Raw genomic sequence first — 15,176 nt, 5'->3', positions numbered from 1 at the left:
GCTTCACTGGCCCATGTTGGTATTATCATTGCGCTATTCCCGGGTGAGGCAGTCACTCACTGGCCATTGGACGGCCACTCACGGCAGCTCAGGGCAGCTCACAAAAATTCATGCCCGCTGCTGGCCAGCCCCACTGCAGCCTACACCGTTACCGGCAACTCACGGCAGCCCAGCTCCAGGTCGAGCTGTTGTTCACCATCTTAGGTGTAGAGAGCGCAGCGTCACTGGCACATGTGGGATCCAAACCGGGGCCCTGCTGCTCAGAGCTGGCGTCCCAGGCCAACTCCTAACCAGCGCGTCACTTGGCCGGCCCAAAAAAGGAGACTTTTTAATAGATGGACGAGCCTTCCTTCTGTTGTTGGCTGAGTGGCGGGAGGGGCAGCTGCAGTCGGAGTGCTCAGTGGCAGGGTAACCCACTCTGCCTTTTGAGACAAACCTTCCAGGACCTGGCAGTTCTGCTGACCCCTCAGTCCCATCCAACTAGCAAACTGGGGGCCTGAGCATCTTTAGGAATGGGGTGAGGAACTGGGATCCTTCTTCAGTTGCATCTGCTGAGAAGTGTCCCTCCCACTGCATTTCAGTCTCAAAACAGCAGAGTGGCAGTTACCACGGGGTGGGGGTGGGGGTGGTTTGCAGTCAGGCCTGTTCTCAGCGCTGCTTTTCATTTTTCTCCCTGCTCCCTGTTCTTGTTTCTTCTCCTGCCACCTTCTTTTCTTCCCACACATGGAATTGATTCTAAAGGTTCCCATGTTCTGTTACTTTGTTTGGGTGCCATAGCATGCAAGTGCCCCCTAGTTTTCTTGTTGAATTGTCATCTTCTACCCTGAGAAAGGTTCTGTATTTGCTGAAAATAAGGTTGGAAAGAAAGGTCAGGCAAATACAACCCCCTTCGATTTCCTCTGGTAGCCACAGCCAGAGATTTTGTTCCATTTGTCCCGTTCCCATCAAAACTGGGATCAGCCCCGTTTCCTTGATTCTCACCAGGAGACCGATTGAATTCCAACCCAGCATCTGTTGGGGCTTCTGAGAACACAAAGCCATTCAGAAGTTCAGGGAAACAAAGCATGCCCTGTCATCCAGCCTGTTCTCCGCTTAATGAACCAGTGGAGCCAGGAAGAATCTCTCATTTGTCAGCACAGGAGTTGGCCCTTCATGGTTTGGAGAAAAGTTGAGTTTTCATCCTTAATGACCAGAGATTGCTTGGGAACCCGAACTAACTACAGTATGAGAGAGCTTAAATGGTGAATAGTAACTTTCTTTCTGTTGGTTATCAAAAATAAGCCAAAAACACTCAACCAAGAGTCTTATAAAAACAAGATGTCATTTTAGAAAGGAAAAAAAAAAAAACAGAAGCAAACACAGCAAACCACAGTTTTCTGGCTTAGAGGGCAGAATGCAAAGCCGATCCCGACGCAAACAAATGAACAAACATCACTTGCTGTAGGGGAAGGGTTCTCTTGGGACTTGACTGGATCCAGACATGCTGACTGTTCTCTTGACCATGTGGTCACATGAGTGATGGGGGCTGGCACACTCTGTCTTACTGCTAGAAGCCACATTCAGAAGAGTCACCTGGCAGCCTGGATTCTACAGGTGGGGCAAAATTCCCAACAGCGTGTTTTCTTTAGATACAAAACAGAGTCGGTGTTGATCTTGGGTTTTGGCTACCAGAAACTGCACTGAATTGTTTTCTCCAACTTTGTTTTTTGGATATAAGAGTTTAAAGTGTGTTCAGTTCAAATAAAACCATAGGCTTTTACAGCCAGCTTATAGTTTGGTACCATTATCTCCTGGCCAATGGTGAAGAGACATGTTTATTTTTCCCAGGCCAGCCGTGGATTGGACCTGACATCCATATGTGTTAGGATATTTAGTTCTTAACAGTTCCCCCGGTTTTAAAGATGCAGAGACTTCCTGAAGACTATGTCAGTAAGTGAGAGCATGGGTTTCCACCCCAGGTCATTGTTCTCAGCATCTTAAACAAAGCCACCTGTCTGCCTCCACTCAGACTGGACCAACGTGCAGCGTCTTCCAGGTAGTCAGGCGTGTGGAGGGCTCCAGGCTGCGTCAGACCCTTGTCTCAGTGGCCAGGGAAAGAATGGAGGGGCAGAAGAGTATTTCAGGGAGGACTGATGAGAAAAGGGTGGAAACCCACCCGGAGGAAGATACTCCAAACTTGAGGCCAGTAACTAATTGTTGGCTTCAGCGTTTGTTTCCTTAACTTTTTAAATGTGCCTTCTAGAAAAAAGATGGTAAGTGAACCCCATCCTCCAGCTTCCACAATTGGCCATAGCACTTTATTTCTAGTCACTGTTTTAAATACCTTTGTTTCCCTTACGACATGGGGGGCAGATCCACTTTCCTGTTGTACAGATGAGGGAAACGGACATGCAGGTCACCTGGTGAAACCTGGATACAAGCCCAGGTGTTGGACCAGATTTCGCCTCCTTCCTCTCGAGATCCCCATACCCTGGAACAAGAGGTCTCAAATATGGGCACTCGCCTATAGGTGCCCCCTGGGTCCCTGAGGCCAGTGAGCCACAAGAGCCCCCACAGGGCTGGGACCCGCACTGGATCCCTTCCCCACTGAGCAAGTTGCAGATAGTAGAAAGGGGGCCTGGCAGCTGCAAACTGATGGTGTTCCCGATTGGGTTCGGGTGTCACTAGACACTTTACAAAGGAGGACGGCAGTGTGGCTCAGTCCAGCAAACACAGCATGTGGGTATGTGTCATCTTCAGCAAATGCCAGCAGGCCCCAGGCTGAGCACTTGACCCTGACAGGAGTCAAAACATGGCCACACTCCAGGCTGCCTCCAGGTCCCTGTGGGGGAGCTCCGGACAGAAAGGTGTCTGGGTGCTGGGCCTCTGTGACCCAAGGAGATGGCTGCAGAAGCCAGCCAAGAGCCTGCCCGGCCTGCACCTCCCCAGCGCCCAGCATGTGCCACTGCGGGCTGTGCCTCACCCTCCTCCCCGCAATTTCCTGTTGCAGGGGGACAGCTGGGGCCCGGACTTAGGGTCTGGTGTTGCTCGGTGATCTGCAGCCGATCTGGGAATAATTTGAAACTAAATCCTCAACTCTTTGGAAGCCTTTTATGAAATCATTGCAAGTTTATTAACAACAGCTGTGGCCACACATGACCTGGATCCAGCCCCAACCCCACCCCCAAAATCACAGGAGACAAGCAGCAGTTGACTTGCGATTCCCAGTCACCTTGTTAAGGGGAGAAAAAGTTAAATGAAGAAGAAATGTCACCCGTCCTTCCTCCCTGGTCACAGGAGGCTAGACAGCAGGCAGGCGGGCAGCCTGCCCTGGTGTCCAGAAACGTTGAAGAAAATAGGCTTAGAAGGACTTTTCAAAGCTGGGCAAGACAGCCCTGTGCCACGCGCTAGACATCTATTTTAGGCCCCTCCCGCCTGTGGCTGGCGGTCATTGTTAATATCCGATTGAGGAAAACATTCTCTTTCCCTGCGAACCACTTGCAGTTTCTCTGCCTTTGTGTTCTCTTGTCCAGACCCTGCTCCCCGGGCAGAGCTGCAGCCTTCCTTATTGAGGGACAAGTTAAGGAGTTGGGTTTTTGGTGGGTTTTTCTTAACTAGAACTACTCTCTGGTGAACTGTACCTCACTTCCTGCCGGCGCCTGTGTGCTGCGTCTGTTTGGCGAGGCTGGGCCCTGCCGCCAGCCCTTACTCCCCACCCACCTCCACGTGAAGCAGGCGTGTCTGAGTCTTCCGTGCTGGCCAGCTCTTTGTGCAGCCTGCTGAGCTCAAAGGAATCCGGAGAAAGGAAATAAAAGCCTTCTCCCTGTTAAGATGCAACCCACCCGGTTCTTTATTTAAAGTGTCCTTCCAGATCTGCTAGGCGGTGAGACTCTGGTGTCACATTCTGCTTTAATCCTGTGTCCTCTGCACTGCGTTTGGGGTGTACTGGCCCACCATGGGTGCTGTGCATGTTCCCATCACCACAGTTCTTGCGTTCTCAGAATGGCCGTGGAGAGCTCACTTCTTCTCTGAGTGTTTCCATACATTCATTCTTTTGAGACCCGCCCACCTTGGGGCATCTTGATCGTTGACCAGTGTCTGCTCCCTCCCATCCCAGCCCAGGCCTTCAGCCCTGGGGATGGAGCCTGGCCTACACCTGGAGTATTCTGGGCTCCCCGAGCTCCCAGCTCTTACTTGGGATGAGAGGAGTCTTCTGGTTTCATCTCAGAGGCCGCCAGGGAGCCAGTCAGAGACCTTCGAATGGGTCGTTTAAAGGGATGGCACATGCATTTCTAGGTGAACTGACCCCAAGAAAATTAGTGTTTCCTAAACTTTCCAGGGACGTATTGGTTGTTCATCTTGAGTGGAGGCATTTTGTTTTGCCCTATTCTCTTCTGTATTTAGTGGAGAAAGGAGATTTCAGAGTTCTGTCCATCCCAGAGAGAAAGAGCCCTCTTGTATTTCAAGGAGGGTAAGATGCACTCTTTCTAGAACAAAACAGGACCTAAAAATAGTCACCTCTGACAGTGCTGAGGGCAGGGCAGGGCAGGCAGGGTTCCCAGGGCCTCTCTAGTCACACTGCTGCAGAAGCTCCAATTAAGAAACCTGTGACTTATGTGGTAAAGAGCTCAAGCTTTGAGACTGGAAGGCCTGGATTTGAGCCTCACTGTGCCTCAGTTTCCTCATCTGTAACAGGGGGATTAATTAACAGTACCTAACTCATGGAGTTATGAAGACTACATCTATGTGAGGTGCTTAGAATAAGAGCTGGTACATAATAAGCTCTTTAAATGCTAACTGCCATTATTACTATCACAGTGCATGGCACCTCATAAAAGAGAAATCATTTGCTTCTCACAGTAAACTGCTGTGGAAATGAACAGGCTCCAGGTTAGGTATTGGGGGGAGGGTGTCCCCAAGCCCAGCACAGTGGAGCCCCAGAAGTGGAGTTCTTCCCATCACGGCAGCTGCCTGTCTGTTAGGAAGCCAGCACTGCTCTAAGATAAAATGCACTGTGGTCCGCCCCTGCCGCCTGGATTTCCTGTGAGTGACTCAGCCCCTGCAGGGGGCTGGAAGACAGTTAATTCTGTGATCCTGCCTGTGCACCTGGCCCTTGCATCATCATCTTTCCTCCTATTGTTCCCCATTTCCAGCAGCCTAGGTGTGTCCTAGATTTGCAGAATAGCAGGCCTTTTTCATAAGTGTCCTTATTCACCGAGAACGATAACAATCGGGATGCCTAGAATGTTTCCTGAGGGAACTCACCTCCAGGAGGCCCTCAGCAGCCTCATCTGTCACTCAGCCCCAAACCCAAGAAGTATTCTGATGAGGGACCAGTCTTCATGTTTTATCTCAAAATAACCCCTACACCTGCCTTCGCTCTTCATTTAACATTAATTTTTTTTAATTATGGTCATATATAAAGCAAAACTTGCCATTTTTAAAGTGTACAATTCAGTCTGCCTTCACTGTTAAGAATTTAAAATGCTTAAGGGGAACTGCTTGTGGAAGGAACTTCCACCCAGATGGAGTGAGAAACCTTCCCCTTAGAGTCACATATTTGGCTGAAAATTTAATTTTTTCTTTAAAAAAAAAATTTAAGTGTTTTAGTTCTTAGTTTCTAAACACAACATCCTGTGACTCCAACCAGTTGGATAAAGTTGAAATCTGAAACTCCTAATCCATATTCTGGGTGTAACTGACAATTTACTCATTATTTATGGTAACAATCACTGCTCAAAATAGTTGAGCGCTGACATTTTCTGGTGAAATAGACTGAATTTAGACCCTAAGGGCGCTGCCTACCCGGGGAAGGACAGAGCTTAAGGACAGATGGTCTTGAGTCCACTCACCAGATCAGGTGTGATCAGAGCTAAGGAAGGAAGGGAAGAGGTTCCAGGTGGCTCTCTTCAAAAGGTGAAGAGCTCGGGCTCGCAGGCTCCTTCCTCCTCTAGGAAGTCTCAGTGGCAGCGCAGCGTTGCCAGTGGGTGCACCTGGCCGCCCTGCCCTCCAGAAGAAGCTAGCAGGTCTGTATCGGGAAGCTCAGCTCACAGTCGCATCAGCAAGGGCCTCAGACCCACCTAAGGGAATTCTTACATTGCGTTTATTCAGCAGTGAACTTCTACCAGGAGCATTTGGATTTATCACAGGAAACTCAGCACTGATAACAATCAGGCAGGTGCCCTGCATACTCACCTTCTCAGCAGTGCTATAGGGGACCTGGAACCTTCTAGTCAAAGGGGAACCTCTCTTACCCCTTATTCTTCTTTTATCCCAACAGAAATATTGAGAGTCTGACGAGATGGGCAGGTTAGTGGTTAGCTGCTAATGCTGTGGTCACAGCACAAGAGAAGCTCCAGGAGGGGGACTGGGTCTGCCTTATTCTCGGCTGTTCCTCCAGCACAGCCTGATGCCCACTGGACACTCAGTACTTACTCTTGAATGAAAGGATACATGCACCCTCCAAATTTTCCAGTCAACGATGGGCACAGGGAACCTTCCAGGGACTTCTCTGTGGGTTTTCTCCAAGAAAACTATTTGAGTGACACTATAGAATGGTCTAAAGCGTTAGCCTAGTGCACCATCAGCCAGCCATAACTTTGAACAACTTATTTCTCTGAGACCTCAGTGTCTGTGCTATAAGGAAGTTGGAATGCATGATTTCTAAGGTACCATCTGTGCCATCAGAGGACTTGAGTGTCCCTCTGGGGACTGATGGACATAACCCCATTTAGGTCATGAGGTAGACATAGGGACGAGGCAGTGGTGATAGTGAAGGTGATGTAGTACTGATAGTTTCAATTCACAAGTGACCAGAGTCAGGAAACCTGTCCCTTGTGCCATAAAGAAGCCACTGAGAGAAATGTTAGAGGCATCTCCCAATCTGTACCACTTTTTCTTGAAACTTCCCATCTTTCTAAATTCTCTCTCTGCCATTTTTCAGAGTTTCTCACCTTTTATAATGAATGCTTAGTTTGTGCTGAGGCCTTTATATGACTGAGCTCATTCAGTCCTTAGAGCAGCGCATTTCACAGGTGAGGCACTGAGACCCAGATGTGCAGGAACCTGGGCCTGGCCACTTGCTGAGAGGTGTGGAGCCACTGCGCACCCACTTCACATTATCTTTCTTGATCACGATCCTTTTTGTTCTGTTTTGTGTTTATCTTTTTGCCTAGGCCTGCCACTGACACCAAAATAAAGAGGTTTGCCAGCTCCTAATCTAGGTAATTGGTACAATTTATCTTGACATTCACATGGAGACCTTCAGACTGTCCACCAAACGCTATGAGTTACTAGAGACCTTTGTGCTGATGGGCTTATGAGTGCTTTGTGGGCAGTACGTCCCCTCGTGGGCAGTGTTCGCAGAGAGGCTGGATGAGCACGTCTTGGATTTTGTAGAGCATATTTATGCATGACCTGGGGGTCAAGCATGACACCCACCAGGGTTCCTCTTGGTCATGTGATTCTCTGATGTGCCCAAGCGCTTGGCAGCTTTGGAAATGCATGATGGGATCTTAACCTTTGTTGCCTCTCCTCCCCTTGCCTTGCTCAGAACACCTGGCCAGGTGAGGCTGAAAAAGACCTGGGTATATGATCAGAATTTCCAGTTGTCAGAGTTGGAAAGAATCTTTGAGACCATTGAGTCCCCACTGTCATTCGGCCTCTGAAGCCTTGATACCGCAAGCATGCGAAGTGAGTGGGGCCTCCTGCCTTTGTCCACGGAGCCCACAGCCTCCGGGGACTTAGTCCTAAAACTTCTTATCCACCAAACAAAGGGAGTATGTACTTAGCTGTTTACTCAGCTATTTACTCATTCTGTCGGTTACCCAGTACACTTAGAACAGTGTCTGTCTAGCACCGAGTAGGTATTTGACACACATTGATTGAGTGAAGTTCCTGACTCCACAATCACTGAGGGTTTATAACTGTGTGATAAAATCACTAATTGCTGTCTTGGCTGTGACATTAATATGCTAATAAGTAAACATGCAGACTGTCCATTGCTCGATCCCATTATGGGACTGCCACGCTCTCTCTCCTCTGGTTCAAGGATATCCAGAGGTTCTTTCCAGATCACGTGCTCCCCTCTATGGCCCTCCATTCATATCTCAGAAGTATTATGGGTGTCTTCAGCCAGTCAGAGCCTCAGATCAGCACGAAAAATCCAGCTATCACTGACCCTTTTCCAGCCCAGAACACACCTAGCTGTGTGGTAGGCTCTTGTGCCTGGTCTGGGGAAGCTCGTGTTTCCAGCAGGCTTCCTGAAATACTAGGACTTGCTTGTGCTCTCCTGCCTCCATGTTGGGCACCACTGCCCTTCCCCATACTTCTTCCAGCTTAACTGCTCTTAACTCGGAGAAGCAGCTGGAAGACCCCAAGAAACAGACCAGGCCTGCCTGTCACTCATTTTGAATCAGTGCAGCTAATGAGTTCAGGTTTGGGCCACAGTGTCCCCACTCTGTTCCTCACTGAGCCTCTCCTTGCTGGCTAGAGGGTATTCCCACGGCCTCCTGGGCCACGCTGGGACAGCAGAGACATGCGGTTTTCAATCCAGTGTGTGACCTTTCAGTCTCCAGATAATTGGAAAGCCTCTTTGCTGGGCCGCTGAGCAGTCGGTGATCCCAGCATGTTATAGGAGGCAGGCACAGTGGGAGGGGCTATCCCACCACGGTGCCCCGGGCAGGGGGAGATATGGCAACTGCACGGACCTGGTGCCCTGCTTGCGCGGCACAGCCCCAGAGTGCCTCTTTGGCTCCTTTCCCAAGCTGGGATAATCCAAGTTTGAAGTGCCAGTTAGCATAGCGGGCCCACCAGGTGTTGAGTTTGGGAAGGGGAGGCGGCAAGGTCTGGGGTGGGGGCCGGGGTGGAGGCAGTCTTACATTGCTGTGTCCTTCCTCCTGTACCTGAGACCTGAGCCAGGCTGGCCTCAGGACTTGACAGGCCTGAGTGGACACTGTCCAGCCCAATCCAGGGAGTCGGCAAGACTGTTGGGCTCTGACCTTTGGGCCCTGCCCACCCCAGACTTACTGCTTCCCAAACCCTTGGGTTCTTGGTCTGCCCCTCTGAGCTCTGAGCAAGCAATTCAGGCTCTCGGCCCAGCCCCCAGAAGGACCCCTGTCATGCACAGACCCCACGTTTTGGTCCCAGCCTTTTTTCTTTTTGCTTTTTTTAATATATATATATATATTTTTTAATTACAATTGACATAAAATATTATATTAGTTTCAGGAGTGCAACGTAGTGATTAGACATGTATATAACTTACAAGGGATCACTCCAATAAATCTAATACCCATCTGACACCATACATAGTTATAATATAATAATATTGACTATATTCCTCATGCTATACTTTACATCCCTAAGACTATTTCCCTAAGATTATTTAATTTATTTCATTAAAATTTAATGGTTAGTAAAATTACATATGTTTCAAGTGTAAATTCTGCAATACATCATCTGTATATCACATTGTGTGCTCACCGCCCAGAGTCAGTTCTCCTTATATTTTACCTGGTCCCAGCCTTTCAGATAGACTTCCTCCTGTGAACCCCGTCCCGTGACGAAGGAAGAAGATTCTCAGGGAACTGGAAATGTGTGGCGTGGTCATCAGCAGGTTCCTGGCTCAACCCCATTGCTGACCAGCACACACCGGCCTCCTGGTGTCCCAGCAGGGCCTCAGCACTGCATGCAGCTTGGTTGAGAGCCAGCTTATCTTGTTGCCTTTTTTCTAGGAAGATGATGAGAAGCTAATTGAGGAAATCCAGAAGGAGGCCGAAGAGGAACAGAAAAGAAAGAACGGAGGCAAGTTCTCCCCCATCACAGCCCCTACACCCACTGCGCTCTCTGCTGCTGGCCCCCGGGGGGTCCTGGCCCTCCACCCAGCCAGGGACCACCCAGGAAGTGCTGCCCCTCAGGTGGCTGTAGCTACATTCCAGCTGCACGTCCTGCTTCCTGTGGGAAAGGCCGCGAAAGCTAAGATCCAATCCAGCTTCAGCATCTCCTTGATGATGAGGAAGCCCCAAGGGGTGGGTTTGATCTTAGGAAGCAAATCAAAGCCAAACCAGACTAAAAAGACAGTAGGCCCACCCTGACCCCTCTGAGGTTGCCAAGGAAAGAAGTGTTTCTGTGAGCGGCCATCCAGGCTCTGGCTCTTAAGGAAAGTCTCACAGAAGCTCCGCCTGTTCTGAGCTGGATCCAACCACCGCTTTCCAAGGTGACCGCTGGAGGGTAATGCTTGGTTGGAAGTAAAATTTTGTCCTTGATGATGGCTGGGGTGTGTGTCTGTTTATGTGCTGTGTTTTGTGCTTTAATCGGCCTCATTGTGGCCTGACTGGCCCTGCTGTGTGCCCAGGTAAGAATGAGGCTGAAGGTCACAGGTTCCTGGCTTTGTCCCATGCTCCGGACGGGTGGGACCAGGGTCAGGATGTACATCCCAGGTCCCGAACTAGACCTAGCGAGGCACAGTTGGCTTTAACTTTTCTCTACTAAATCCCGTCTCCCTTTCAGAGAACACCTTCAAACGCATCGGGCCCCCCTTGGAGAAGCCTCCAGAGAAAGTGCAGAGGGTGGAAGCCCTGCCGCGGCCGGTCCCGCAGAACCTGCGCCAGCCACACATCGCCCCCTACGCCTTTGTGCACCCGCCCTTCCCCCTCCCGCCGGTCCGGCCTGTATTCAACAACTTCCCCCTCAACATGGGCCCCATCCCAGCGCCCTACGTGCCGCCTCTGCCCAACGTGCGCGTCAACTATGAGTTTGCCCCCATGCACCTGCCCCTGGAGCACAACTTGCCCATGCACTTTGGCCCCCAGCCACGGCATCGCTTCTGACACCTGAGTCCTGGCCCTCCTGGGAGCCCCGCTGAGCAGCCGTGTGGGGTGGGGGCTGGCTAGACTCCCCTTCACCCCAAAGCCAGTGGCCCTGCCCATGCCTTCCAGGTAGGGATGGCAAGCTTGGCTCTTAAAAGGATACACTGGTCTTCCCAGTCCTCCCTGGGAGGGGCCACTGCCCCTTGAAGAGTGGCCAGCAGCTAGTGGTGGCTGGGCCAAAGGTAAGAGGGCAGCAACACCCACTTCCTGAAGTGTTCTGCCATCCTAGCTTGCCAGTGCAGTGGCCCTGCCCACAAGGTAGCCCATCTCTGCTCTGTCACCCATGCCCCTGCAGAAAGAGACAGGGGAGATGTTTGCCTCCATCCCTTCCCCAGCAGACAACAGAATTATCTCAGTTAAAAACCACGTAGGCCTTCCTTACTGCAGCACAGTCTGATCCGTAATAAAGCTGAAGGAGCTAAGAGTACTCTTTGGAGAGAGCTGAGACACGAACCAAGCCTCGAAGGCCGGGTTCTCCTGTTCTCCTCACACTAAGGCCCACCTAGAGTTAGGGGCGCTCTGCTGCTCCGAGCCAACTAGTCCACATGAAGAGGTGGCAGAGTGGTGTCCACAGATCCGGGAGCAAGGTGGGGAGGCTACAGACCGTGTCCCCCAGGCCGCCACCCTGGTCAGTCTTCAGGGGTCTGTTCTCATCCCTCTTGGCCCACGCAGATGAGAACATCTTGTGCTGTGGGTTCTGTTCCACGTAGCTTATCTAAAGAAATGTTTGCTTTTCACTCACTTTGAACTTACCCAGTTTTCGATGGCCCACTAGACTCTCCCTCAGTCTGGAAAGTCAAATATGTTATACTAATTCAGGCAGCCTGTGTGGTCGGCATGGTCCTGAAACTTGCCAAACACCACACCCCTTTGAGGCAACTGTGACGGGTCTGGTGGCTCTCCCAGGTAGCCCAATTACTGGGGAGCCTTCTCTGCCATCAACCAGGCAATGAACAGCTCCCCTAAGGTTTGATGGGGCCAGTGGGTTTCCCCAGGGGGACAGATGACCCAGATTGTGCTCAGCGCCCACCCAGAAGCTGCCGTGGGGTGCTCTGCAGGCCCGGCAGCTGCCCTTTCCTGAGATGAGTTCAGTCTAGCTCTGGGTCTGCACGGGGTCCCTGCCTGGTCTACTCCCTTTTCCTGTCCAGCCCCGCCCTAGTTTTGAGTGGCACCTGAAGCATCACCCCACCCACCTTCCCTAAGTCACACACCAGCCTGTGCAGAGCTGAGGCCTCAGCTGACAGCTGCCTGGCTCCCTCTGTCCCCTGTTGGCATTCCTGTTGCTATATCTGATAACTGTGGGGTTGCCATAAGTTGAGGGCGTGCCCATACGCCTCAGAGGTGAGGGTGAGCTGCTGGCCCATCACAGACACTGTCCCACCCTCCTGCAGCCAGGGACCTGCCTGCACCCAGGCCTGCTCACCACTGTCAGGACCAACTGTCACTGTGTAGTGATCTGCCACTGGCTTCTCACATGCCTTTCAAGGATTAAAATGGGGTAAATCTGCCAAGTTGCCCTTTCTTGCTGCTTTTCCTCCAAGTGAGGGCTTTGCTGGCAGGCAGTCACCTGGCAATGGGGTAGGGCCCATGAGGACAGCGCTCCCCTGAACCTTCTAGTCTGCCTTAGTGGATTCATGCCACCTCTGCCCCACAGCCCCAGGCATGCGGCTCCAGGGAGAGTCCAGGACAGCTGCCAAGACAGACCCTGGTGGATGGCATTCCCTGTCACTACCATGCAGCTAGTCCCCCGGAATCTGGAATGGCGAAGGTCCCCCTGGCACAGGAACAAGGCCAGAACAGTGGTTTTCCCCCCCAAAACCAAACAAGGGTTTGCCCTTTGAGCAAAGTTTTGGTTGGTTGTAGACCCACATGGCTGCTTGGGAGCCATTCCTGAACCTCAGGCACCTGATTCCAGACCTGGGGGCTCGTAGGTCTCTGGGTGTAGTATAGTCGCTGTTCAGGAGAGGTCACTGCTGTGGGTTCTGACCCTGCATGACCTTCTAGGCATCTCAGTGTCCCGGGGGCAGACTCTGAACCCCAGGCTCCTGGAGAAGCAGCTCAGTCCGTACTAGTGACAGGTTTTGCAGAGAGATGGGGCCAGTCTTCTGACAAGCCAGCAGGTGGCTGCAGGATGCAAATGTTAGGAAACCTGCAGAGATCAGAGTCTAGGGGACAAAGCAGGAGGTGGCCTGGTACCTTCCCCTCTCTAGGCCACAGTGCTTGCTCCCAGAGCAAGAGACTGCCCAGTGACAGTCCTGTTCAACTTGCCTTAAAACTGGAGAGAGGAATCTAGTATTTGCACTTAGAAAAAAGATTTTAAAACTTAAAAAAATGCATGACATGTCACTTTGTATAAAAATAGCAAAAATGACTATTAAATTTTTTCTTTACCTTCTGGTAGTAAAAGTACATAAAATCTGTTTCAACTACTGTATGTAAAAAGCCTGTGTCATGTACCCTGAACTTTTTGTAAATAAATGTGTGTGCACCCTGCTTCCTCTGGTTTCATTTCTCCGCACAGCAGTCGGGCCGGCAAATCCCTGGGGTGACAAGGTCTAAAATCAACGCCGTGCACCAGAGTGATCACAACAGGATTGGTCCCGATGTAGCAGCCCTGCCCGGGTAAGGAAGATTTTCCACCTCTCCCTTGTCCAGGAGAGAAACACCTGCTCCGTTGTGCTAGCCCTGCCTGCATGGCTCCCCAGGCCCGAGTTGGGCACAAATGGCTGAGTTGTTCGTTTTTCAGCACACAATCCTCTTGGAGAAATTGCGGTCAGACCCCCATCTAGGCTGCAGCAGACTCGCCCTGGAGAGCAACCTGCGGAAACTGGGCCCCCCCTCCCCCGAAGGTTGGGTGCAAATGGGCAGAGCCTCGCCCCCTGAAAACTGTCCCCTGGGCAGAAGCACTGCATTGGGTCTGGCCCTACCACCTGAGGGCCTCCTTCCCTCAGGCACCGCCTCTTCCCTGCTCACCGCCAGAATCAAAGGCCTGGTGGCAGCACCTCCTGCTGGGTGCCAGGCCTACACACAGGATTTGGCTCCAAGGCCTGGAGGGCACCTGGGCACCAGTGGACCACAGCACACTCGGGCTCAAACCAAGCTCAAAATTTTAAAATAGGGCTAACTTCTACCATTTGCAACTTTCTATTGAATGATAATCTTTTTCTTTTTCTTTTTTTTTTTTTGGTATGTCTGAAAATAGCACAGCTGACCCTTGAACAATGTGGTAAGGTGGCACCAATTGCCCGCACAGTCAGAAATCCGAGTGTAACTAGAGTTGGCCCTCTGTATACCCGTATTCCTAACCACCAGCTCACCCTTGAGAAATGCAGATTTGAGCTGCGAAGGCCAGTCGAACAAAATCTGTGTGTAGGTGGATGCGCACAGTTCAAACCTGCATTGTAAAAGGGCCACCTGTACCCTGAAACAAATCCAAGACAGGTTACGTGCACTGCCACCTTCTGAACAAGTCGAGGTGTTTTTAAATGTATCCGTGCCATCTAGTCCTCCTTCCTGGATGTGTTACATATTGTGCATGTTTGCAGCAATTTCATAGACTTTCTACAGTTCCAATAATGTAGAGAATGACATAAACGGAGCCACTTTAACGTGCAACCAGGGCTGTCGTCCCAGAGGAACTGCCTTGCACATCTTATACTTCAAATCTTGGGAATTTTAAAACAGCAAAATAACCCCTGGACTGGGTATAGGGCAAAATTGTGTCCCAAAGAACTGTCTGCAAAGATAACAAAGCAGTTATGACTATGGGACTGATGATTACTGGGCTGAGAATTAAAAACATTTAGAATTAGCGTCATTGTGTTATCTGTACAATAGCAATGCCTTCCTTCCATGGATGTCATTGTCCCACTTCTCCTCATAAATACCCTGGCCTTTGTCTCCTCATCGGAACACTGGACTTCTGCCTGAATTAATGATTGCTGAATAGCTATTCTTGATTTCAAATAAACGCTTGTTGCCTCTCACTTTGAAAGTCCTTTTTATCTTTAGGTTAACAATAAGTAGATAAGTAATGGCTATTTTCCTAATCTGCTACAATTGTTTTTCTCATCTGTCCAGGTAACCAGAGTCATGCGTGCCGACTGGCAGGTCTCAACACACTACAGAGGGGCTTGGGCCTTTGCTTTCAAAAGGGATTGCGTACCTTTCCCTGCAGCCTGCTTCCCTCCCTCTGCAATCTGGAGTGCTCTGCAGGTCTGTGGATCTATAATAGCTCTAATTTGTCTTTTTTATGCCTTCTGTGAAATTTCTTTGTGTGGATTTTCCACAGGTAACTCAGCCATTCCTTGTTGAAAATCGGGATGCTTC

The 15,176-nt window shown here is 50.6% G+C and overlaps 1 protein-coding gene across 5 annotated transcripts in view; it reads left to right on the top strand.

Annotated features, from left to right (window-relative positions):
* The window catches only part of RNF216 (ring finger protein 216), a 131,083-nt gene that overhangs the window by 105,592 nt on the left and 10,315 nt on the right, over positions 1-15,176 (top strand). For all 5 annotated transcript variants that reach the window (XM_019637527.1, XM_019637526.1, XM_019637531.1 and 2 more), the window contains 3 exons: positions 9,714-9,783; positions 10,489-13,469; positions 14,928-15,062. In XM_019637527.1, the coding sequence (XP_019493072.1) occupies positions 9,714-9,783; positions 10,489-10,808 (390 nt within the window). In that variant the 3' untranslated portion in view covers positions 10,809-13,469; positions 14,928-15,062. The remainder of the gene's footprint in view (positions 1-9,713; positions 9,784-10,488; positions 13,470-14,927; positions 15,063-15,176) is intronic.

Source organism: Hipposideros armiger, unplaced genomic scaffold (assembly GCF_001890085.2).
Source record: "Hipposideros armiger isolate ML-2016 unplaced genomic scaffold, ASM189008v1 scaffold_33, whole genome shotgun sequence".
Taxonomy (NCBI): Eukaryota; Metazoa; Chordata; class Mammalia; order Chiroptera; family Hipposideridae; genus Hipposideros; species Hipposideros armiger.
Note: the sequence above shows the minus strand (reverse complement) of the source record. Positions and strands in the feature narration are given on the sequence as shown.